This window comes from Alexandromys fortis, unplaced genomic scaffold (genome assembly GCF_014885135.2).
Source record: "Alexandromys fortis isolate MF-2015 unplaced genomic scaffold, M_Fortis_MF-2015_v1.1 scaffold_107, whole genome shotgun sequence".
Taxonomy (NCBI): Eukaryota; Metazoa; Chordata; class Mammalia; order Rodentia; family Cricetidae; genus Alexandromys; species Alexandromys fortis.
In genome coordinates this window covers 4118997-4142003 of record NW_026067987.1, presented here as the reverse complement: position 1 = coordinate 4142003, position 23007 = coordinate 4118997, and the positions used below count along the sequence as shown (strand labels likewise).

Here is a 23007-nt window from a genome sequence, read left to right as displayed (position 1 = left end):
TTGTACATGAAAAAAAAATATACCTGAAGTCCTAGGAAAACTCATGATGCGTAATAGTACCACCACCACCACGGCAAACCCCTGCCTCACACTATGCAACCAGAGCAGCGTAAAGATCTCATTCCCTTCCACAAGCCCATTGAATCCCTGCTGTGTGCCAGGCATCATGCAATAAATTCAGAGTTCAGAAGGAAGGAACAGAGCTGAGGCCTTCAGGAGTCCAGGCAGCTGTGGAATCAGGCAGCTAAGAGTCCCAGTGAGTGAGGTGAGGGGAGAACTGGAGGAGGCATCTGGGTTGCACAGCTGCTGTACAGGCCTCTCACTCGGGAGAAATGGAGCCAATGAGAGAGCCAGCAAGGAGAGAGACCTGGAAAGGAGAATGTCTACCAGAACCACACGTGCTTCCCTGCTTCTGGAGCACAACCAGCAGGGGCGAAGGGGTCAGAAGTCCTGAGCTTCAAAGGTTGAGGTTCAAATCCCTCCTGTGCCCCTTGCCTTCGGTGTAACCCTGAGGCTGCTCCTGAACTTCTGTCAACCTCAGTGTTTTGTTCAGGGGATGTGCGAATCGGGCGTTAGACTGACTTTTACTAGTAGGAAAAGCTATACTTCTAAGGGAACGAGGATAAGACAAGTAATGGACACCTCCAGACATATGTCAAACTGATGATCAATTTATTGCTCCTTTGAGATGTCTGGGCTTGACAGTGGGAAAGGATCAAACTAGGTTTTGTGCTCCTAGTTTTCTCTAAAAAGCAACCACTGCTTTGCTTTCCTCTCTTCTTACCAGACATGTTTAGTGAGACCTGTCACGCAGGACACTTACAAGCTCCTCACAACCATCCCTTCCTGATATTGATGGGGTCAGCCAAGCTTCAGTCAGTTTGCCAGTGGCTAGGGGGTTAAGGCGACCATCTCCACAGCTTCATCGGGGTAAAAATGATGAGGGTTGGGGCTGACCTCTTCATGTTTGCTGTGGTTGTTGTTGTTGACGGTGGTGGTTGTATATGTGTGTGTGCGTGCGCACATGTATGTGGCGGGTGTTATACGGCACCATGTATGTCAGGCTTTTACACCGATGTTGGGGATCTGAACTCAGTTGTTCATGCTTGGACAGCAAGCCAGCTTCCTGGTCCCCAGCTTTGTAGGCCTTCGTTTTTGTTTTGCCATTTATTTGTAAATGAAAATCTCTGATTTGGGCAGCTTTTCAAGAATCCAGTCAAACAATGACATCTATGTAGCCAGGACATGAGGACCAGGGAGACTGCCAGCTTTTTAGCTTTGCTGCGTCTCCTCCTTAGAAACCTTGTTCTCATTCCACATTAAAAACTGCATTTTTTTTTTTTATTCACAAGCCGGTAAAAATACCAGCTAGTGAAGGCCAGTAAGAGTTAGTCTCCTGGCAAGTCAAGGCATAGCTGAACACATGCTAGGATTTCTGTCTGCTGCATCCCATGAGTGAGTCTCTATTGTCCGGCATTGGCCGCAGCTGCTTCTCCATAGGGGGGAGTCAGTGCTTAATGGTGATGGTTTTTATTTCAGTGAAGAAGTCAAATGAGTCTTTGGCTCCTTCTCTTCCGATTCCAGAGCTCTTCATCCCGCCAAAGGGCAGGTTCAGCTCCCTGATGAGCCAGCAGTTGGTCCAGACCAAACCTGACTGGAGCTTCTTAGCCACCCGGTGGATGCGCCCCACATTGCTTGACCACACTGTAGCTGCCAGCCCATACTTAACGCTGTTGGCTCTTTTAATCACCTCCTCTTCACTGTCAAAAGGGACAACACACGTCACTGGACCAAATATCTCTTCCTTCATGCAGCAAGACTCATCCTTAACATCTGTTATCACCGTGGGCAGCATGAAGTAGCCTGCTTGGTTCCTGGGGGGAAGACTCAGCTGGTCCACACCCTCACCACACAGAATCTGGGCCCCTTCTGCACGAGCTTTCATCACGTAGCTTCTGACCTGAGGATATAAAGAAAACCATAATTACAAGCCTCTTGACATTTGACATGTCAGCAGAAAAATCAGTATTCTCTAACGATCGAAAAGCAATCCAAGGTCAGTGCTTAGGGAGCTAGGGTTATGTCATTACTCGGGTGCAAAGCCTAAAGGCAGAGGAGTTCCCCCAAACTTGAATATTTAGCCCTCATGCAAATGGCAGGGAGATTATCTCATGCCTAAATATCAGGCACTAATATAAGTAATATTATGTATTGTCACTTATTTTTTTCTATATTCTATCAGCTATTTTTATCTCCAATTTGTGCCTCAGGAAGTATATTGGGTTCATGCAGCTAGTAAACAATAAACAATAAGCTTAAGCCATACTCAGACATACCCTGTAGTTAGGGACAGAACTCTGTGTGTATGTGTGTTTGGATGGATAGGTGGGTGTGTGTGTTTGCAGGTGATAGAGGTGTGATCATTGTAAGAAGTTGGAAATTCCCTATAACGGGGTTGACAGTGCTCTTACTAGACACCACAGGCTAACAAGTAAAGTGTCCAATGCCACAATTAATTACTTCTATTGAAGTTACTGGCCAGTGAGGTCTCATAAACCCCCAAATATTATGGACCATTGCCTTTACTTTTGGTTACTGTCTTACTGAAGACATCACATACTTGAGTCATAAAACATGGGAAAATGAAGCTATTTTTGATGTGGAAGCTTCATCCCTACTGGCTAGCTTTCATAGCCATGGAAAATGCGGCACATGCTTCAAGAGGAGAAAAATAATCACCTCTCTTGCCCATCTGTAAACCCTGGAGGCTACAATAACAATACCCACACAGGTACGTTCACTGGTGCAATATTAGCATACATAGCATAGGAGTAACCTACCATCTTCTGGTTGGATTTGAGATCTGCTCTACAAAACGGAATCCCTTATCTGGTACTAGTATCATTTTCAAGAACCTGTGGCTAGAGAGGCCGTTGGCCCCAGGGGAGAATCTACTATTATGATTTTTGTTAAAGAGATATAACATGGTATTAAACTGATTCTTAATGGTTTATTGTTAACCATAGATCAGTACATCTCTCAATCCTCATCAGAAAAGTTTTTTATTTTTTCAGAAGATGGTAATAAACACACAGGACCACAGCTGGTCGTAGGGCAGAGAATACATGGACCATCCATACCATGCCAGCTCCTTAGGGATCTTTGCGGGGGGGGGGGGGGGGACAGAAAGACGGGAAGAGCCAGAGCCAGAGGCTGAATACACGAAACAGGGCTTTCTGGACAAAGCAGGGCAATTGCTTGAAGTCAAATCCAAGGCCAGCCCTAGCTCTAGCCAATCAACATTTCAGCATGGAGGGAGGAAGTGAGCACTAAGTCCCATGCCCAGCTGAGTAGCTATAGTAACGGATGTCTGCTGGGACAGGGAGAGTTAGCTTTCTTAAAGGTGTAGTCCCTGGTAGATTGAGGGCACGACAGGGGATGGCCACACCCCCGAGAGTACAAAGGCAGCACTCTGGACTTGATGGGGTAAAAACTGAAGACACAAATGTGGGTCAGTGTGGGATGAAACTTGGAGGAATTGGGGGACAAGTGAATATGATCAGAATACAATGTAAGCATTTCTCAAAGACATAAAATGTTTCAAAGGAAGTGGAAAGAGAATGATATGTAAGACTTAAAGGCCCAGCCTTCTATATCTGAGATTCCACGAAAAAAAAAAAAGTTTCTAGTCTTAGTGCCGATTATACTCTAAAAACAAATGTAGGCAATACAGTATAGCTGATTATAATGTAAAACAAATTATTTCCTAAGTTAGCCCAGTGACTCAGAGATAATGACATGAATACTTTCTTGAACAGAGGCCGGGTAATTGAGTTTATTTTCCATTTGGAGTCCACACTGAGTCATCCCAGCAAGAGAGATGTCCATAACCCGTGGGTCTAGATCCGATTCCAAGTACTTTAAGCCAAGCACCAAAAGGAGAATTTTCAAGGAAAATTGGTACCTTGAGTTTGTGTCACAAAGTTCTGAAACCCAGAACACATTGTTACAATCCCTCTTCCAATGAATACTGTGCACTGCTGTGCTTCCTGAGATTTTCTAGTCTCAGGACACAGCAGTGAATGAACTTGACCACCTTCTGCTCAAGGGAAGACAGACACTAAGGGAAGAAGTACAGGTTATGTGTTGGCAGTCTTAAGAATTGTGGAGCCAGCTGGAGAGGTGGCTCAGTAGTTAAGAGGACTTGAAGATCTTGACAAGGGCCTGGGTTCAGTTCCCAGCACCCACATGATGGCTCACAACTATCCCTAAATAGCCAATGACCACTGCTGACCTTCTCATGTGAGGCATACACATGGTACATGGACATACATGCAGGCAAAACATTCACACACATAAAACAGACCTAAAAAAGAAACATGGGAAAAATAAAGGATTAGAGAGGTAGGGGACATTCTAGGGAGTGTAGTTTTATATAGGATGGGCTGAAAAGGTCTCATTCAGAGGGAATTATTTGCTCTAGGAATGGGGAAGAGAGGCTCAACTAAGTGTCTGAAGGATTCCCTTCTACTCTTGGTCCACGAGAAACAATTTTCCATAGCTGATAATTTCTCAAAAGTAATATTTCAAAGCCTGATATGTCCTCTGCTTATACCAAGTTTCTCTTTAAGACTTGATTTATTATATTTATGTGTGTGTGTGTGTGCATGTGACCATGTATATACTAAAAGGGGGAGTTGGATCCCTTGGAGCTGGAGTTACAGACATTTAAAACTTCTCAATGTGGGTGCTAGAATCCAAATCTCCAGCCCCTGAGTTTCTCCTCTGCCTATGTGGCTTAGAAGATCCTCAAATAACCTGTTGGATTCATTTGCATAAGTTCCCTATGCGTGTCTCTCTCTCTCTCTCTCTCTCTCTCTCTCTCTCTCTCTCTCTCTCCCTCTCCCTCTCCCTCTCCCTCTCTCTCTCTCTCTCTCTCTCTCTCTCTCTCTCTCTCTCTCTCTCTCTCTCTCACACACACACACACACACTGTCTGTCTTTCTCTGTCTTTCTTCCTCCCTCCCCTTCACTATCTTGTTTTTTTTTTTTTTAAGACAGGGTTTCACTATGTAGCTCTGGCTGTCCTGGAACCTACTATGTACACAAGGCTGGACTGGAATTCAGAGATCCACCTGCCTTTGCGTTTCAAGTGCTGGATTAAAGGTGTGCACCACCATCCCCAGCCTCTCAGTGTCTCTCTAAATAAGAACTTTCTGGAACATACATGACAGAGATCACTTACTTTCTCCAAATGTGCTTTACTTATCAAAGCACCCATATTGGCTGACGGGTCAGAGGGCATCCCAACTTTCCACTTTCTGGTAGCTTCTACAAACCTCTTCAGAAATTCACTATAGATGCTCCTCTGGACGAAGATCCTGCTGGTACAGAGGCAGATCTCCCCCTGCCGAGAGTGAAGACAATGATAAAGATGGGGACATTATTCTTCATGGATAGATGCCTCATGTTTTTGATTATCTGCCATGCATCAGGCACTAGTCCAGGCAATGAGATCCAGCTGTCAGCAGGACTAGTCCCTACCACACGGAACACATAATCTCACAGGAAGACAGACAACAGCAGAAATAAACATCCACTACATGATACGACTTCAGAGACTTATCAGAGCAATAGAGGATCGCTAGGCAAATAATAAAATTAAGGATTTTGGTGAAGGAACTGGCGGCGAGCAGCACTTACAGAGGAGATACTTGAAGGGACTCTTGGTTGATATGAAGAAGTTGTATAAGTAAAGACTGGGAGGAGAGAGGTTCCAGTGGTTAGAGTGGGGAACCCACTGAGGGCCTGAAGCTGGTGTAGGTGACAAGAAGATGAGTGGGCTGAGGGTGGGAGTGAAGGGAAGTGTTGTATGGAGCTGCGGGTTGCATTCCGCCACCCAGCTCCCGCCACCGGCTAGCTTTACCCGAAATAACAACACACAAATTGTATTCTTTTAAACACTGCTTGGCCCATTAGCTCTAGCCCTTACTGGCTAATTCTGATATCCCGATCAACCCATCTCTAATAAACTGTGTAGCACCGGTCTTACTGGGAAAGATTCAGCATGTCTGACCTGGCGGCTTGCTTCATTGCGTGCGTCTGCCCGGGAGACGGGAGCATGGCTTCTGAGCTCACTTCCTCTTCCTCCCAGCATTCTGTTCTGTTTACTCCTCCCACCTATGTGATCAGATTTATATTGTGTCTGTGTGTATATGATAGTATGTATGTGTGGGTATGTGTGTGATATGTGAATGCATGTGTGTGCTTTTGTGTGTATGCATGTGTATTTGTGGTATGTATGTGTTGTGTATGTATGCATATGTTTATATGTGTATGTGTATGCATGTGTATATGTGGTGCATATGTGCTGTGGGAACCCCTTCACCCAATAACCTTTAAGATGGCTCACATTGGGCACCATTTGTAGGCAGAGACTGATCATTCATTCCCGGCTGCTCAAACACAAACAATCACACAGAAACTATATTAATTACAACACTGCTTGGCCTATTAGCCCAGGCTTCTTATTAACTAACTCTTACATCTTAAATTAACTTGTTTCTATTAATCTGTGTATAGGCATGAGGTTGTGGCTTACTGGTAAGGATCTGGCATCTGTCTCCTCACCTCTCTCTCTCTCTCTCTCTCTCTCTCTCTCTCTCTCTCTCTCTCTCTCTCTCTCTCAGATCTCTAGATATCTCTAGAAGATATATATAATCTTCTAGCCTGGCTATATTTTGCCCTGTCATAGGCCAAAGCAGCTTTTTTCATTAACCAATAAAAGCAACACATATACAGAAGTACATCGCATATCACATACATAATGTGAGTATGAGTGTGCATGCATGTGGGGGGTTTGTGTAGTGTTTGTCTTCATGTGGAAGCTGGAGAACCACCTCAGGTGTCATTACTCAGGAGCAGTTTGCCTTGTGTTTTCTTCTTGTGGTTGCTTGTTTTGGTGTTTTGCTTTTTAGAACAGGGTCATTTCAGTGACCTAGAGCTCTCTGAGTAGGCCAGGCTGAGTGACCCCTGAGCCAGAGGACCCACCCATCTTCTTCTCCTCAATCCTAGGACTACCGTGTGTGATTGGCTTACTTAAGTGGGTTCTAGGGGCGTTAAATCAGGCTCTCACACTTGCATGGCAAGTGCTTTACCAATTGAGCTACCTTCCCTGACCCTGAGAGTTACATTTCTAGATGATCACTCACAACGTTGTGTGCAAAACTAAAACAAAAGGAAGCTAGAGTGAGGAGTGAGGGGAATATTCCAAAGGCTGAAACCAAGGTAAGTAGCTTCTACTGGGCAGGTATCAGTGGAAGGGGAACAAAGACGTACGTATGTTTCCACCAAATTCAGGATTCTTAATTGGTGGGGGACCCCTAAAGTATAGAAGACCCGCATGGATACACTAGAACAGTAATGTTTGAGAATATGTGTTAAACATAGAGCCAACATATCCGTTTATAGATCAGACATAGATACAAGGAAGAGAGCAAGAAAAGGCTGTTCCAAGCTTTGGGCTTTGCACCACTTTGGACAGTATGCCTTTCCATGAAAGGACAAACAAGAGGCAAAGAGAAGAGTCATTTTCCAGTGGGTGGGGAGAGAGGAAGAGCAAGAGTTGTGCTGTGGGCTTGTTAAGTTCCGATGCCCACTAGATACCTAAAGAGAGATGCTGAGTGTTCAGGGATAGGTCCTGGTACACTTTGGAGAGAAAAACAATCCTAACTGTCATTTAAATATGAAATAGCTTATAAACCACATCTAGACATTTCAAAGGAGAAGGTATGAAAGTATATGAATGCACAAATACTAATAACATTTTTATCACATTTATATTTGGTGTTTACAACAATCCTAGGGAACAGAATGCAACTAATTATCTTGGTATTTGCACAAAGGTTTATTGTCCAAATTAAGCAGTTAATGTTCTGAAATAATACATTCTTTTCCCAATAGCACCACTATCCCATCTGCCTAAGTGACTTGGAAGATGGCCAGACACCTGTTGGGTTCATTTGCATAAGTTCCTTATGCAGAAGGTGGAGAGACTTGAGAGTTTTACCAAGTTTCCCATCGTTTCATGCTAGGAAGACTTAGTTCACACTGAGATCGCAGAAAGGATGACTCCAAAGGGAATGAGCAAAGAAAGAGCTCATTCACTGAATCTCTACGCCATGCCAAGCACCGATTTGACTACTTTCTCCATAAAAGTTCTGCAGTGTGTTAGTATTCTCAGTTCACAGTTAGGAAAGGGAGTTTTGAATTAATATATACCCAAGGTCATGCCGAGCGTTTGCCCCTCCCTTCCCTGAAGCCAATTATCTTCAATTAAGGGGGAAATAGGCTCCACTTGGAACTCGTCAATCAGCTAAAGCAAATAAGCAAGCTATTATAGTTTGCTTAAAATCCATCTGTTGCCTTGGCTTGGCTGTATCTTTTTCCTCATTGATACCTTAACATACCCCTCTCCCCTAAAGAGAGGTTTGGTGGGCTGAGCCAAATTTCAAAAGGACCCTGGTAGATGAGTAGCCTCAGTCTGTGTCCCCTTGCTTAGCAGGTGGCTACCTTACACAACCTATCAGCCCACTTCCCCTCATCTCAGTTCTCAGAGTGTGTGCCTCTCTCGGTGTCTTGAAGTGTGTGATCACTAGTTTATGTGTTTACTGGACATTTGATAATTTTAATGAATAAATCACTTTTGTTAGAACATTGAATTGTCTACCCATATGCAAACACTACATTTCTAGCTATCTTCTTTGGAAATTATGGTAAAGGAAATAACTATCATTACCATTATTATGAAAACATTAATTGAAAGTCACTAAGCATTCCCAGAAGACCTTTGAAGGGTAGCATCATTCCAAGTATCGTAAAGGTAAAGAAATGGAGACATCGTTCCCATCTGTGGGAAAAGGTGTTGCCCAGTGACTCTGGACTAGGGTTCTTACTCCTCTGGGAGGCTGTGACTTTGAAGAACCTGACGGAAATGACAGAGCCCACAGAAATATCTGTGATGTAATCATAATAGAAGTGGCAAAGGTGGCCTGAGGTGAAACTTGCTTTGGAATGTTACAGGAAACAGGAACTCGGGGTGTAAAGGCACCAGAGATACTTTGGGGAGAGAAGAAAATTTACTAATAGGACATGTGGGTGCAAAGGGGAGACAGGTGACTGTGTAAATAAAGAAATGGAGATGCTTAGAGTTGCAGAATCCGCCATTCTACCCATGACTGGTACTTGATAAAAGTTGTGTGACTCAATGTGAGGAACTTGACAAAAAGAAGCTATGACTGTACCAGGCCACTCCTGGGTGGGGTTTTTTTTTTTTTTTTTTTTTTTCTTTTTTTGGTTTTTCGAGACAGGGTTTCTCTGTGGCTTTGGAGCCTGTCCTGGAACTAGCTCTTGTAGACCAGGCTGGTCTCGAACTCACAGAGATCCGCCTGCCTCTGCCTCCCGAGTGCTGGGATTAAAGGCCTGCGCCACCACTGCCCGGCTACTCCTGGGTGTTAAGATAACACTATAACGGATCCTTCTTGAAGATAAAATAGCAGGACCATCACCAAACTCCCTGGACTTGGCATTGTGTCGAAACAGATCCCACCTGACAGGGCCTGTGTGAGCGGGACTCATACCTGGTTAGCAAAGCTGGACCTCACGGTTGCTGGGATACACTCCTCCAGATTAGCATCCTCAAAGATGATGGCAGGATTCTTGCCTCCCAGCTCCAGGGAGAGCTTCTTGCAGTGGGGGGCACTGAGCTGGGTAATGCGCTCAGCTGTGGGCTGGCTCCCAGTGAAGGAAATCAAGGGGACCTCTAGGTGGGACACCAGGGCCTCACCAACCCTGGGCCCTGTTCCAAACACAATATTGATCACACCCGGTGGAACACCTGGATGGGAAATAAAATCAGCGGTAGTGATTCTCCTGGGTGTATGGAGGACAGCTGAAGAGACACAGAGGTTCACCTTTGGGAGTCCAAAAGCTGGGAGGGTGAAGGTTGTAAGTTTGACAGTCCCTGGAGATTTTATACTGGCTCAAGTATAATAGCAAAGCCAATGCTACAGAGTCATCTCCGCTCATAGAATCTACCTGCTGGCATGTCTCTGGGTGCTCTGGCCTGGAAAGATGCAGGGTAAAGGACTTTCTGAGAAACTCATTCTATAAAACTGACTAAGCTCCAGGGGCTGACTTGCAGGTACTGTCAGGCAATCTGAGCATCCTCGCTTGCTGGGGGCACTTGCTCCAACTTGATACTTAAAAGTTGCAAAGCAGAGTAACAGTGTTCAGTAAACATCTGTGTGGACCTGCAGAGACATGAAGACATCAACTGTCTCGGCCCAGAAAAGCAGGAGGGGTCCTTGTCCCAGACGGGGTAATTTTTGACTTAAGGTTCCACGCCCATGGTTCTGTACAGCATCACCGCCACCCCAAATCATGGAACAAATACCAAGAGCACCCAAAAACAGGTGCCTCGATTGTTTCTACAGCAAGACCCTTGAGACCTAAATGTATACATTTACCTCTTTTGGGGATTAACTTCTTTGCGGGGGTGAAAAGCTATGCAGGTGCCTGAATGTGTATTCACGCGGATGCACACATGTGTAAAAGGATTAGACGTCGAGCGCCCTCTGCCGCTCTACAGTGTGTACATTTATCCAGTCTAGTTTAGGCCAACCTTGGTTTATACATCACAGCTAGAGGAGCGCTGTGTACCACGTAGAAGAGCAAAGAAAAGTCTAGAAGGAAAGCCGTTGATAGAAGAAAAACAAGGACAAGTTTCCCACCATCCATGGATGAGGCCCGCAGCTCCAATATACGGCATCTCTTTGGGTAGATGGGAGAGTAGCGGTATAAGTGGGGGGGGGGAGCTGTTAATAAACCGTGTCTGATGTTTACTGTGATGTTTTTACAGAGGCTGAGAGAAAACACAGGAATGCCTTGTATCTCTCACCGTGGGACAATGAGCTCATTCCGCAGGCTGACCAATTTCCACACATGTCAGCCTTCTCCATTTGCCTGCAGTCTGACGGTAACAGGTTAAGAGGCAGCAGCTTGTGAGGTTTCTCAGTGTTATCTCCCATCCGAATCAGACGGTAATAAAATTTTTGTAGAGATAACTACCCTCTAAACTCTGAAGAGAATCTGGTTGCCAGAGAAGTAAAGCAATTTAGTTGACAAACAGAAATTGCAAAATAAAGACTGGGGTGAGTGGCCGGCAGATCAGTCAGGCACACATGAACACACAAGAACTATTAGCCTTTCAAGGGCTAAGGCTTGACGAAGAGGCGCAGCCCCTCTCCTGCTCCACTCTAAGGACCTGCAGTCACCAAGCTGGCAAGAAATGACTGACGCCCATGTGCACACCAAAGACTTGGCTTTGACAAAAATGGAATTAGAAGGTGGCCTGCTTATAACGAAGAATGGGTGCATCTGGGAAATGGGAGGGTGGGCATGGTCTCCATCTTCTAGGGGCCTGGGGCATCTATATAGGTCATCTCGAAGACTGGTTGGGAGGCCTCATTCCTCCCAACAAGGACCGATGCTATTCTCCAAACAAGGCCAGGTTTAGCCTATGATTAAAATCCCAAAGAATTAGCTAAACTCCACTGGAAGTTATGTGCAAGCATCTTCTTCTGAAGCATCCAGAAGGAGGGAGTGGGGAGGGAGGGAGGGAGGGAGGGAGGGAGGGGGGGAGGGAGGGAGGCAGGGAGGCAGGGAGGCAGGGAGGCAGGGAGGCAGGGAGGCAGGGAGGCAGGGAGGGAGGGAGGAAGAGAGGTTGAGAAGGAAGGAAAAAGAAAGGGAGAAATAGGCTTCTACTTGCTGCCCATCCTAAGGAGTCAGAAGAGCCCTACTGTGACTTCTCTGTGCCAAAAGGCAGTAAGTACATAACATGTTGGCCCAGACAGAGGGGGATAAATTTTTTCCGACCACCCAGTCACCATTACCTTCCTAGCTGTAGGGGTTCACAAGATAATGATTCTAACAGAAAGAGGCCTTTTCAAAGGCCACTTGCTGAGATTTAAGTGTCAGGACAATGCCAGGCTTCTCTATGCAGAATTATATCCCGAATAAAACCAGGAAGGGAGCCTAAGTGAGGGCATTAAACCATTAGCTGAAAGAAAACGAGGAACAAACTAGTGGGTGTTACAGCCTATCCACTTCTGCCCCAAATACAGAGAAGCAGGGGGGTGTATATTAAATCCCTTGGAAATGGCTGAATCTAGTAGTCATTGTAACTAATACAAATCTAGTAATACTCAACTTCCAAGACTGACTGGTAGCTCAGACTTAAATCTAACGTGACTGTTGATGATAATAACTTGAACTGGTTGGTGTCTTTGATGTTATCAGGACTCCCTAAGCCTGTAATATTTACTGCACAATCTTCACCCCATGGGGTGACGCTATTTGTGAGTGACATCCTGCTAGAGTTAAAGAGGGAAGGAAGGGACCGTAGAAGAGAACCCTGCTGTGGATGAAGACATGACCAGAAAGTATCAGGGTTACAAAATGAAAAGACATCTTTGGAGTAGGCACTGAGTGAAGGTGGCTTCTGTCAGTTTTGCCCTAGCTCCGTGCCTCCTCCCTGCCCCCACCACACCCTGGTACCTGCTTTATCCAAGAATTTACACAACATCCACGCGGTCACAGAAGTCAGCTCACTAGGTTTGGCTATTACGGTATTCCCAGCAGCGATGGCCGGAGCTATCTTCCAGGTCAGCAGGTACAGTGGCAAATTCCAAGGGCTGATTAAACCAGCTAAGGGACAAGAGCAGAAGCAGGGCCATGCCTCAGACCAGCTAGGTGGTGTTTCTAGCAGAATTCCCTGCTGCCCGGAAACCCAAAGGTCACTTATTGGTTGCCAGCTTCAGGAAGGCTATTCTAAAACCCTTACAAGTAATTCGCTCCTTACAGTAGCAAAGTCAATACATGTACCATGGTGAGCCACGACTATAATTAGGAACCAGGGCAACAGAGGCTCCGGGGCTAAAGGCTATTGATGACTTGTTAATACTGTCTGAAGAGAGTGCATATTGAAGTCTGTAGATTGAGCTTTACTTTTTATTTTTATTTTATTTTATTTTTGGTTTTTCAAGACAGGATTTCTCTGTGTAATAGTCCTGGCTGTCCTGGAACTCACTTTGCAGACCAGGTTGGCCTTGAACTCACAGAGATCCGCCTGCCTCTGCCTCCCCGGGCAGAGGGGATTAACGGTGCACACCCCACTGCCCCGGCTGACCTTTCCTTTTTAAAGAAAGCCTGGGAGCAGTGCAGTATTAGGCAGCGAGGTCGCTTCCCCTCCTCTGTCTCTAACCTGCTGTCACTGAGACACTCAAGGCCAGGCCTTGCTAAACTGTGAGTGCAGCAGGCACAAGGTGATTTTGAGTGTTCCTCTAGGGAGCAGTTATGCTGATGGACTCTGACGCACAAGCTGCGAAATCCAGCCTGGCAGCAGCAGGTCTTAAAATCAAATTCTGTCTACATGCTCAACTGTACTCTGACCACGGTGGTTTGCTGGGTAGCAACACCCCGGACTTTCAGAAGGGACATCCAGTCTCTGGACTTTGTGACAAAATGTTGTCATCTGCCAAGTTCACTCTCAAGAACATGTAATCAGTTAACTTTTAAAATGGCCCAAAGACTCCCAGGATATTTTAAATAATTTTAAATAATTGTGCATTAGGTCCCATTCACAGGTTGGGTGTGACGGGATGTATCTCTATGCGCTATTCTTAAACTTTCCATTTTCTGTCACAGCCTGCACGCATATAAGCTCTCCCTTATGAATGAAACACTGCTAATGCAAGGCCAGCCTGGTCTACAGAGCGAGTTCCAGGACAGGCCAGCCTGGTCTACAGAGTGAGTTCCAGGACAGGCAGTCTGATCTACAGATAAGTTCCAGGACAGGCAGGGATACACAGAGAAACCCTGTCTCTCTCTCAAAAAAAAAAAAAAAAATCACTTTAGTTTATATTTTGTCCTATGTAAGTAAGTATATTTTATACTACTAAATTTCTCATAGAAAAATCTGTTCTTTAAGAGTTACAGAATGTGTTTGCAACAAAATATTTTCATATGTTTCTTAGTAGGAGACTAAAACTTCCTACAACTCCTTGGGAATGTTTTCTCGAGGGTTAGACAGCGAAATGTTTCCACTGCTTTCTCTTTCTCGCTCTGCTGTTTGCAGCGGCAAAGCATGGTGTTTCTTCTCAGGGAAACAGCGACATCTACCGCTCACACTCAGTCATTCCTGACACACCTTAATCAAGGGACAAGGGGCAAAAAGGTTAACTCTTCTTAACCAGACAACTGGCATTACTTGAAGGAGCATGCACTCATTTATTTCTTGCTTCTTTGTTTTTGAAGACAGGGCCTTGTGCAGTCCAGGCTAACCCCAAACTCACTGTGTAGCCAAGGAAAACCTTGTTCTTCTTCTCCTCCTGCCTCCCCTGTCCAAGCGCTAGGAACGCGCCAGTTCGTACATGCAGCTGAACTACACATTTATTCATTGACCCAAATTTCTCACATTATTGAATCCTATAAAGAGAAAAGTGAACTATTGTCCCAGCTTTTCAGAATCCTGAAGCGTGAAGAAGATGCAATCCTGCAGTCCACGCATGGCACTGTCTGGATTTGGTGTTTTCTTATTTCAATCATAAGAAACAAAGCGCTCCTGACATCATCCCCTTTCCCTGTGACCCTCCAAGACAACGTTTCTAGAAAAGGCAGAGAATTTGATACAATGAGGATGAATTAGAAATCATTTTTAAAGCCAACGAATTTTCAACAAAAAAAGAGAAAAATCAACCCCTCGCGTTTCCATATTCTGTCCCTAGTAAGCGCTTGTCCAGAATTTTCTGAGCATTCTGACTGACACAGGTTTTCCTGGAACGTTACCTACCTATTCCCACAGGGGTACGGACAGTGTAGTGCATACAACTCAGGTGGTCCATCTGTGTGCACTCCGTCATGTGGTGCAGGATAGAGGAGGCAAAGAACCGGAAGTTCTGAGCAGACCGAGGGATGTCCATGGTCCTTGCCAGGGTGAGAGTTTTCCCTGTAGGAAATGGACACCATAAAATGCTGCCTGCGTTTCCCACGGAGTTAGCGCTGGCCTCTGCCGCTCGTCATCTGTCCCTCTGCTCATTTCCAGCCCATGGGAGGCTCCTCTTTCCCTCGCAGAGTTGACTCTGGTTGGCTCAAGCGATGAGATATTTAGGTGTGAGGTTATAGAATGAGGTGCGGAGGACCTAAAATAGAGCCAGAGCATCTTTGTCCCGCGAACACCTCCTCCCTTTCATCATGAAGCTACCAGACGACGCCATTTCACACTGGCTCTGGTGTGCCAGCAGCTTCGAAACGACGTGGTTGAAATAGTTGGGGTTAAAACAGCTCAAGGCGCACATCACATATGAATGTGGGAGGTATCTTAAACATCCTCCACACACACAGAGGAGTCATTGGAAGAGCTAGAGAGACCCTCAGCCCAGGATTCTGGTTTCTGGATGGGGTAGGAGGGATTTTATTTAAACTTCTCCCAGATGCCCTTCAGTGGCCAAGGGAGACGGGCTGCCCCCAGAACAGGAGCAAAAGTGTGTGTGTGTGTGTGTGTGTGTGTGTGTGTGTGTGTGTGTGTGTAGCCCACATGGTCAGGAACTCCCAATCCTCCTGCCTCAGCCTCAGCGCCTCCCCCACCCCCCCGCGCATGCTGCCATCACAGGTGGGCACCACCACCTTATCCTGGAAGAAACCTGCTCTCTCTGAGTGCCTGTCTGCTTTAAGTTGGCTTATAGCAGGTATATTTTAACACCACACGACTAAAAGACATTATAAATTTTATATATTCACCCTATCCCCATGTCCTTTGGGAAGCAGGGAAAACACAGGAGTAGAATGGTGACAATGGATGAGAAAATTAGCTGGTCTCCAAATGGTCTTTACTCTGGGATGCTCTGAACAGAACAGGGAGATGGGATGGCCACCCCGAGTTCCTCCTGTCTCCCTATCGCCACTCTCTGCTGCGGATCCGTGCAGCTCCTTTAACTAAATTGGCAGGATGTCCCCCATCACTCAGCTTTGGGTCCAGCCACTGTCTCGTTTCGATGGGGCAGAGCGTATCAGCCACAAAACTTGGCCTTCTGCATCCTGCATGTTTTTGCCTCCGTCTCTACTTTTGTCTTGACAAGCAAGTATGTAAGTCAGCTTGGCGCCTCAGACAGGGTGATACGACTAACTCGCCCTTGAGTGTAAACCGTCTACCAAAAGGCAAGCGATTCCCTGACAAAGTAGAGTGGGGATGCTAGCAGCCCATGGACTGCAGTTTTCATAAGCATTTAGTAAGACATGCCTGTTCTCGAGCCTCAGTCTCTATTGGTAAAAGAGCTTGGGAGGCAGACAGATCCTGCCAGGGAGCCCCACCCCCCTCACCTTGGTCTTTAGATTCGGCCTGGGCTAACTCCTCCAGGGACTGCTCCACTAAATCAGCCAGTCGGTTCAGGACCAGAGAACGTTCCTGGGGGCTCCGGGACGACCAGGCAGGGAAGGCCTCTCTGGCAGCCTCCACGGCAGCTTCAATCTTTGAGGAGCAAACCAGAGATGGTCACTTTAGCACTATTGCTCCAGAGCGGCCGGCAGCATCCAGAATCCTTGGCTTCCTTCATCACTGATGGTCATTCTGCCCAAGCTCAGCTTCTCAACATGTCCTCACGCTAAACTACCCACCAAATAGACAGCACAGTTGTGTATGTAACCCACAAGCAGCAGAACGACAAAGGGAGGGCCATTTGCTCTCAGCCTTCCACTGCCCTCAGGCAAATCCAACCATCTGAGTTCTGAGTCATTGCCACCATGGGTTCACAGTGATCCGCTGACCGTGTGACATCATGTGCCAAAGCCTCTCCCGTCTGCTGGTCCCCTCAGGGATTTGGTCTCAGGCCAACTCACATGCCATGGCACAGGGACCAGACCAGACGCAAGCATGAATTTCTAGAAGCCCAAAAATAAGCCCAAGGATGCCCCCAGCTTCTGTGAATAAGGCAAGCCAAGTGGTACCAGGGATGGAATGGAGGATCTCAGGAGTGTCTGGGCTGCTGGCACCTCTGATGTTGAAGAGACAGAAGTTTCAAGGGGCAGCCTGAGGACCCATGGTGAATACCTGCTCATCACACAACTGACAAATGCTTCTGGTATGCCCCATATGAAGAAGCTACAACAGTAACAGCAAAGACACTAGCAAGTTAATTAGGCAATGGACAAAGATGTGAGCAAAATGGACAGAAGATGTATGCCCAAGATAAGTAAGGACTTGGAAATATGCCATAGGGAAATGTACATAAGTCAGTTTCAACAATCAAAAGATTCTGGGGGGCTGGAGAGATGGCTCAGTGGTTAAGAGCACTGGCTACTCTTCCAGAGGTCCTGAGTTCAATTCCCAGCAACCACATGGTGGCTCACAACCATCTGTAATGAGATCTGGCGCCCTCTTCTGGTCCTAAGGCATACATGCACATGCAGGCAGAACACTATACATAATAAAAAATAAAAAATCTTTAAAAAAAAGATTCTGGGCTGAGAGTGCAGCTCAGTGGTACAGCATTTTCCTAGCATGCCCAATGCCCTCAGTTTTACCCCACAGAACCAAGAAAAAAAGGGGTCAGGAACAAAATAAAACAGTGGCAATACCAAGTGCTGGGGAGGATGCCAAAAAAATTAAAATATAAATAAATAAACAAATAGATAGATAGATAGATAGATAGATAGATAGATAGATAGATAGATAGATAATTGAATAAATAAAAGAACCCTGTCATCCACTGCTGACCGGGATGAGAAAGATGGCACCTATGCAGAACATGACAGGGCCTCTACTCTTAGCCAGGAACACCCTCCTGGGCATTCATCCCAGAGAAACCAGTACTTACCCTCATGCAAAGAAAACCTATGCAGGCGTGTTTACAGCAGTGATAGTCTTAGCAGCCCCAAACTGCGGCCACCAGCTCTCTGTGTAGGCGAATGGTGGTCCGCTGTGGCACACCCATGCTTTTAACGCACACTTCTCTGCATTAAAAGGAGCAAGATGCTGCTCCCAGGCAACGTCCCCGTCCCCGAGGGATCCACAGAGCTGAGCTGAGGGACAGAAATACGACCAACCGGCTACCTTCACCACGGCAGCCTTTCATTTCACAGATAAAGCAGTAACAGCCCCGAGGCCTAAGCCAGCCAGGCAGAATGGGGATCTAGGAGAGGTTAAGGCTGCCTCGCAAAGGGACTGAGCATAGCCATTGTCTCCCACAGCATGCTGTTCGAAGGCAGGTCAGATGCTCGGGCTTCCAGTTTGGAGGTAAACGCAAAGACAAGAACTGGGGGTGGGGAGAACATGCGCCACCTCTACCAAGGTATCTAAAAGTCGGCCATCAAGCAACTTGGAAGACGTGGTTTTCATTTTAATAGATGAAAAATTTCATTCATTTCCCAAAGAATGCATGGTTTGGGATCTAGTGTGGAAAAGGAAATCTGCCGCGATGTGTCGAATCTCTAAAGCTCTTAATTCAGCGCTAACCGTTTGTCCAGTCTCACGTTCTCGATGTGATTGCATCCTAGGGCTGTTACAGGCACGTGGAGTGACTAACCCGGTCACTCACTGGCTAACTTGCATATCTGAGGAACTCTAACCAAAATTACAAAGTACTTAACGCTTCTTAAAGCTTCACACCTAGAGTACTGTGTGCTATTCTATAGTAAGAAGGCTGAAGCACAGAAAGATCATATGTGACTTGCTGGAAGTCACAGGCAGTGTGGGGATACAGACCCAGTCTGTGTGGGCCCCAAGACTGTTAACTGACACCTTATAGTACTGTGGTTCTCAACTTTCCTAATGCTGCATAAATGTATTTTTGTTGCTACTTCATAACTGTAATTCTGCTACTCTTATGAATCGTAATGTAAATATCTGATAGGCAGGATATCTGATGTGAGACCCCTGTGTTTGACACACATGGGCTGAGAACTCTTTCTGTGGCAGAACAGGTGGCTTTGCCCAGCCCAGGGAAGAGAGGCCTCTGTTGGAAAGGCGAAGAGTAGGGAGCTCCAAAGGATAAATACATGAAAACAGATAGGCCCTCTTGTGGCCAAAGTGTGAAATGCATCTGTAAGTGTTAATAGCTCACTGCTCTTTCTCACGTACATGAACACACACACACAATTTTGCAAGTATCTTGTAAAGTCATCAAAGACACAGCATTTGTGGAACACACAATATTTGCAAACTGCACTGCTATATGTAGTAGGAAGTGAAAAGATCTGTTTTATTCTGCTTCCCGAAGAAGTGCCCGCAGTTACCACACTCCACCTGCCTTTGTTAGAGTTGTTACTTTTAGCATCACTTTGGACCTTGGGACTGGGAAGAGCAGAAGAGCGGTTGCTTGCTGTCATTGGAAGCAAACAAAATTGCTGGTTACAATTTAACTAACAAGATATCCAATATTTGTAAACTTTAGCACAGAAGTCTAAAGTGATATTTTTCCTCTAGATCGATTTAAAGTTTGACAATGAAGAAAAGAGCTGGATTTTTGAAGAAAAAAAGGCTTTGAGTATAGGAAGGGTGAAATGATCTTATAATCTAGTTCTCTGTGCCAAAAAATAATAAAACAGTATTCAGTTGATAACTACACACATATCAGCCACACTTACCAAGGTAGGTACTTTTTGTTCTCCGTGCAATAAGTTAACTAATCAAATGAATCAGATATTTTACCAAATTCCCCAAGGAATCTTAATTCCTCATAACTAAAAAAGAAAGGAAAATGCAAAGGAAAAGACAAGAACAGAATATAAGCCATTAGCTATTTTTTTTAATTGTTAAGTATGGTGAAAACACAAGAATCTAATTTTCAGCTCCGTTACTCAAATGGCTGGTTTTGCCTCACTGGGCATTTGTGGCGATACGAAGAATTATTAGATGGTGGTTGAAAATAAAGTACTGGGCTTTTTGTGTTGTTCTCAACTGGAGTTTTTAAAACGTATTTTTATAAATCCATGGAGCTAGCAGACACTTTGTGGAAAAGGATGCATTTAATATGGCAATAGTTCTTAAGAACAATACATTGTACTAGGCACTATCATAGCCTGTCTGAGAACTACAAAAATTAAAACCAACTGTGCCCAGAGCTGTTAAGTTGGCAACAACTTTCTTCTGTTCCTAGTAAGCCGAGAGCCGCTCTGCCTCATACCTGTCCAGTCACAAGACAAATGACCTTATGAAATTCTATTATTTTCCTTCATCCCCTCCCTATACAACTCCACAGTTTGTCAACACAGTAAATGCATTTCCATTTTCTAAGCAAATGCACTCACCTCTTCTTTCCCGCTGTTTGGTACTTTGCAATATACTTCCCCTGTGGATGGATCATAAGAATCTATATATGAGTTACAGGGTAAAAACTTTCCACCTATGAAGTTTTCCAACATCAAAAGCTCTCTTTTCCCAGCAGCCATGTTGAAGGGAATGCTCTTCAGCCTGTCCGGGAGCTCACTGCCCCTGTCCTTGGGACTTTGTGCTGATACTCACCCAGCCCCAGTGTCCTCATTTGCATACCACAGGCCAGAAGTCCTGCTGCTCTCCAGAACATTCCAGATTCCAGACTCAGGAGAGGTCTTGAAGGCAACGGCTGATGCATTATGAGAAACAGATAGTGTGTTAAACTGACATCATCATGTCTTCACGGGCCCTCGGAGCCACCCGTTTCTCCAGTCAGCACTGGAGATGATGATTTCACGGGAGTCACAGCGTGTCCACTGTCTCAATACTAAGTGCAAAACAGCATGAGGAAGTTGGTTCCACAGAATAATTTCCTTCCTTTCTTTCTTTCTTTCTTTCTTTCTTTCTTTCTTTCTTTCTTTCTTTTTTTAAAGATTTATTTATTATGGATACTGTGTTTTGCCTGCATGCATGCCTGTAGGTCAGAAGAGGGCACCAGATTTCATTACAGTGGTTGTGAGCTTCCATGTAGTTACTGGGAATTGAACTCAGGACCTTTAGAAGAGCAGTCAATGTTCTTAAGCCTTGAGACTTTTCTCTAGTCCCACAGAATAATTGTCTATGACGTGGTTCTCATTATTTCCCCCTTTCTAGAGAAGAAACTGAGCCTCTGAGAGGTTAGTCAGTGTCCAAAGTCACACCTAAGCAAGGGATGAACCTTTGGCCTCACCACCTTGACCTCCAGACAGATATGGAGGACAGAATTCCTGTGTGCATTGCTTTATCTGTTTTCATCTGGGCTGCCTTCTCCCTCAAATGTTCCTTCCATCCCAAACCAGGGCTACAGTGATAGGTCACAAATCCTATTTAAGCCATGAAAATAAAGATACAAGCCAAAAGTTATACAACATAGACAGCAAACCATAGACTCCTGCCCAGTTCTACACATTGGTAAAACAAAGAAACCCAGGAGAGAAGATAAGTCTGTAATAAAAGCAATTTATCTCTAAGAGAACATTGGTCATGCATGTGTCAACAGGTGTTGGACTCATTGTTAATAAGAAATGGGGCACTCAGAAAGTTTCCCCATTGGGTAATTGGACTAGAGACTTGAATATCGGATTCAAGGTGTGAAAGCACACATGTTCCTTCCCACATGCTGGCGGGTGCACAGAACACTTCTTGGAGCACCTTGCCAGATCAACATGTCACCATGCCTAGTTTGTCTCTTGATCTCCCTTCAACAAATCTCTCTAAAAATATTTGCTACTGGACAAGAACTGAGAGCAAACAAATGACCTTTACTTGATTAATATAACAGTTCATTGGAATAAGGAATATTATGTAGATCTTAGAAGGACGTGTTGCTGACAGGTTCAGTGTGGCACATAGTCCCAGGCTGAAGCAGGAGGCTCCCTTAATCCCAAGAAGTTGAGGTCAACCTGGGAATCATTGCAAGACCCTACCTACCGAATAAGAAGAAAAAGAAGGAGAGGGAGGAGAAGGAGAAGAAGAAGGAGAAGAAGAAGGAGAAGAAGAGGAGGAGGACAAGGACGAGGAACAAGAAGAATAAAACAAACAAAACTGTGAAAAGATGTGTTGGTGAGAGAAAATTCACTGACCAATGTGTGTGGTACAGGCTGTGTGTGGCTGTACAGCTGAGGGCATGAGGTAGAGGAAAGTTTTCTTATTTTTATTCCACATACTTTAAAATGACCTAATATTTGTGAGAAGCCTGCGCTCAGCTGCTACAGCACGAATTGTGTGGCTGGGTGGTAGAAATCAATGTTCTAAGGTTCATTGATCAGCATTAGCTGGCCGTGCAGCTCCCCAGTCTCTTTCTGCTTTGCTCTCTGTTCTACAAATTCTGCTCTTACTCCCGGTGCTTAGGAGCCACAGGTCACCCTGTGCAAAGAACTGGCCTCCAGTTGCTTCCTGCAGAAGCTTTGGGAGCAGGATTCCTTTTCCTTAATATGATCCCATTCTCTAGAAAAGCTCCTCCCATTCAGGAAAACAACAAAGCAGAATAAGATAGGTTTTTTTTTTTTCTTCTCAGTCTGAAAATCTTCACAGTTCCTTTTCCAGGTTACCTTTTTCTCTTTCACCTCATGTTAATAGTTTTTTGTCATATTGCTATCCTTTTGTTGACACGCTCTGTTGACGGGGAGACCGCTTGTTGGTTTCCCGACTGCCCAAACTCAAAATACGTTATTTGAAATATTGTTTGGCCAATAAGCCAAAGCGTATTTCTAACTTGCTCTTATATCCTAAACTAAGCTATTTTCATTAGTCTGTGCACCACCATGAGGTCGTGGCCTACCAGGTCGGCAGGCTCCAGAAAAGGCATCTGTCCCTGGTGTGGTGGCTACATGGCTTCTCCCTGACTCCACCTACTCTCTCTCTGTAGATAGATAGATAGATAGATAGATAGATAGATAGATAGATAGATAGATAGATAGATAGATCGATCCTCCCAGCCTGGCTATATTCTGTTAAGCCATTGTCCTAAAGCAGCTTCTTTATTAAC

General features: G+C 45.2%; 1 protein-coding gene across 1 annotated transcript; it reads right to left on the bottom strand.

The window, feature by feature from the left end:
- Nucleotides 1-1319: 1319 nt before the first annotated feature.
- Nucleotides 1320-20553, bottom strand: Aldh8a1 (aldehyde dehydrogenase 8 family member A1). Its single transcript, XM_050159439.1, has 7 exons — nt 20357-20553; nt 16433-16580; nt 14907-15062; nt 12614-12763; nt 9637-9893; nt 5244-5405; nt 1320-1960 (listed from the first exon to the last, which is right to left on the bottom strand). Exons 1-7 carry the CDS (start codon nt 20495-20497, stop codon nt 1508-1510), a joined length of 1467 nt encoding a protein of 488 aa, XP_050015396.1. The 5' UTR covers nt 20498-20553; the 3' UTR covers nt 1320-1507.
- Between the last annotated feature and the right edge of the window lie 2454 nt (nt 20554-23007).

What these genes read in the sequence shown, in the direction of transcription:
- Aldh8a1 (XM_050159439.1), bottom strand. Translation starts at nt 20,497, where the DNA reads ATGGCTGCTGGGAAAAGAGAGCTTTTGATGTTGGAAAACTTCATAGGT. An exon ending in GGCCGAATCTAAAGACCAAG is followed by an intron (nt 15,063 to 16,432) that starts GTGAGGGGGGTG and finishes CATTTCCTACAG; the next exon opens with GGAAAACTCTCACCCTGGCA. An exon ending in CCGTACCCCTGTGGGAATAG is followed by an intron (nt 12,764 to 14,906) that starts GTAGGTAACGTT and finishes CTTGTCCCTTAG; the next exon opens with CTGGTTTAATCAGCCCTTGG.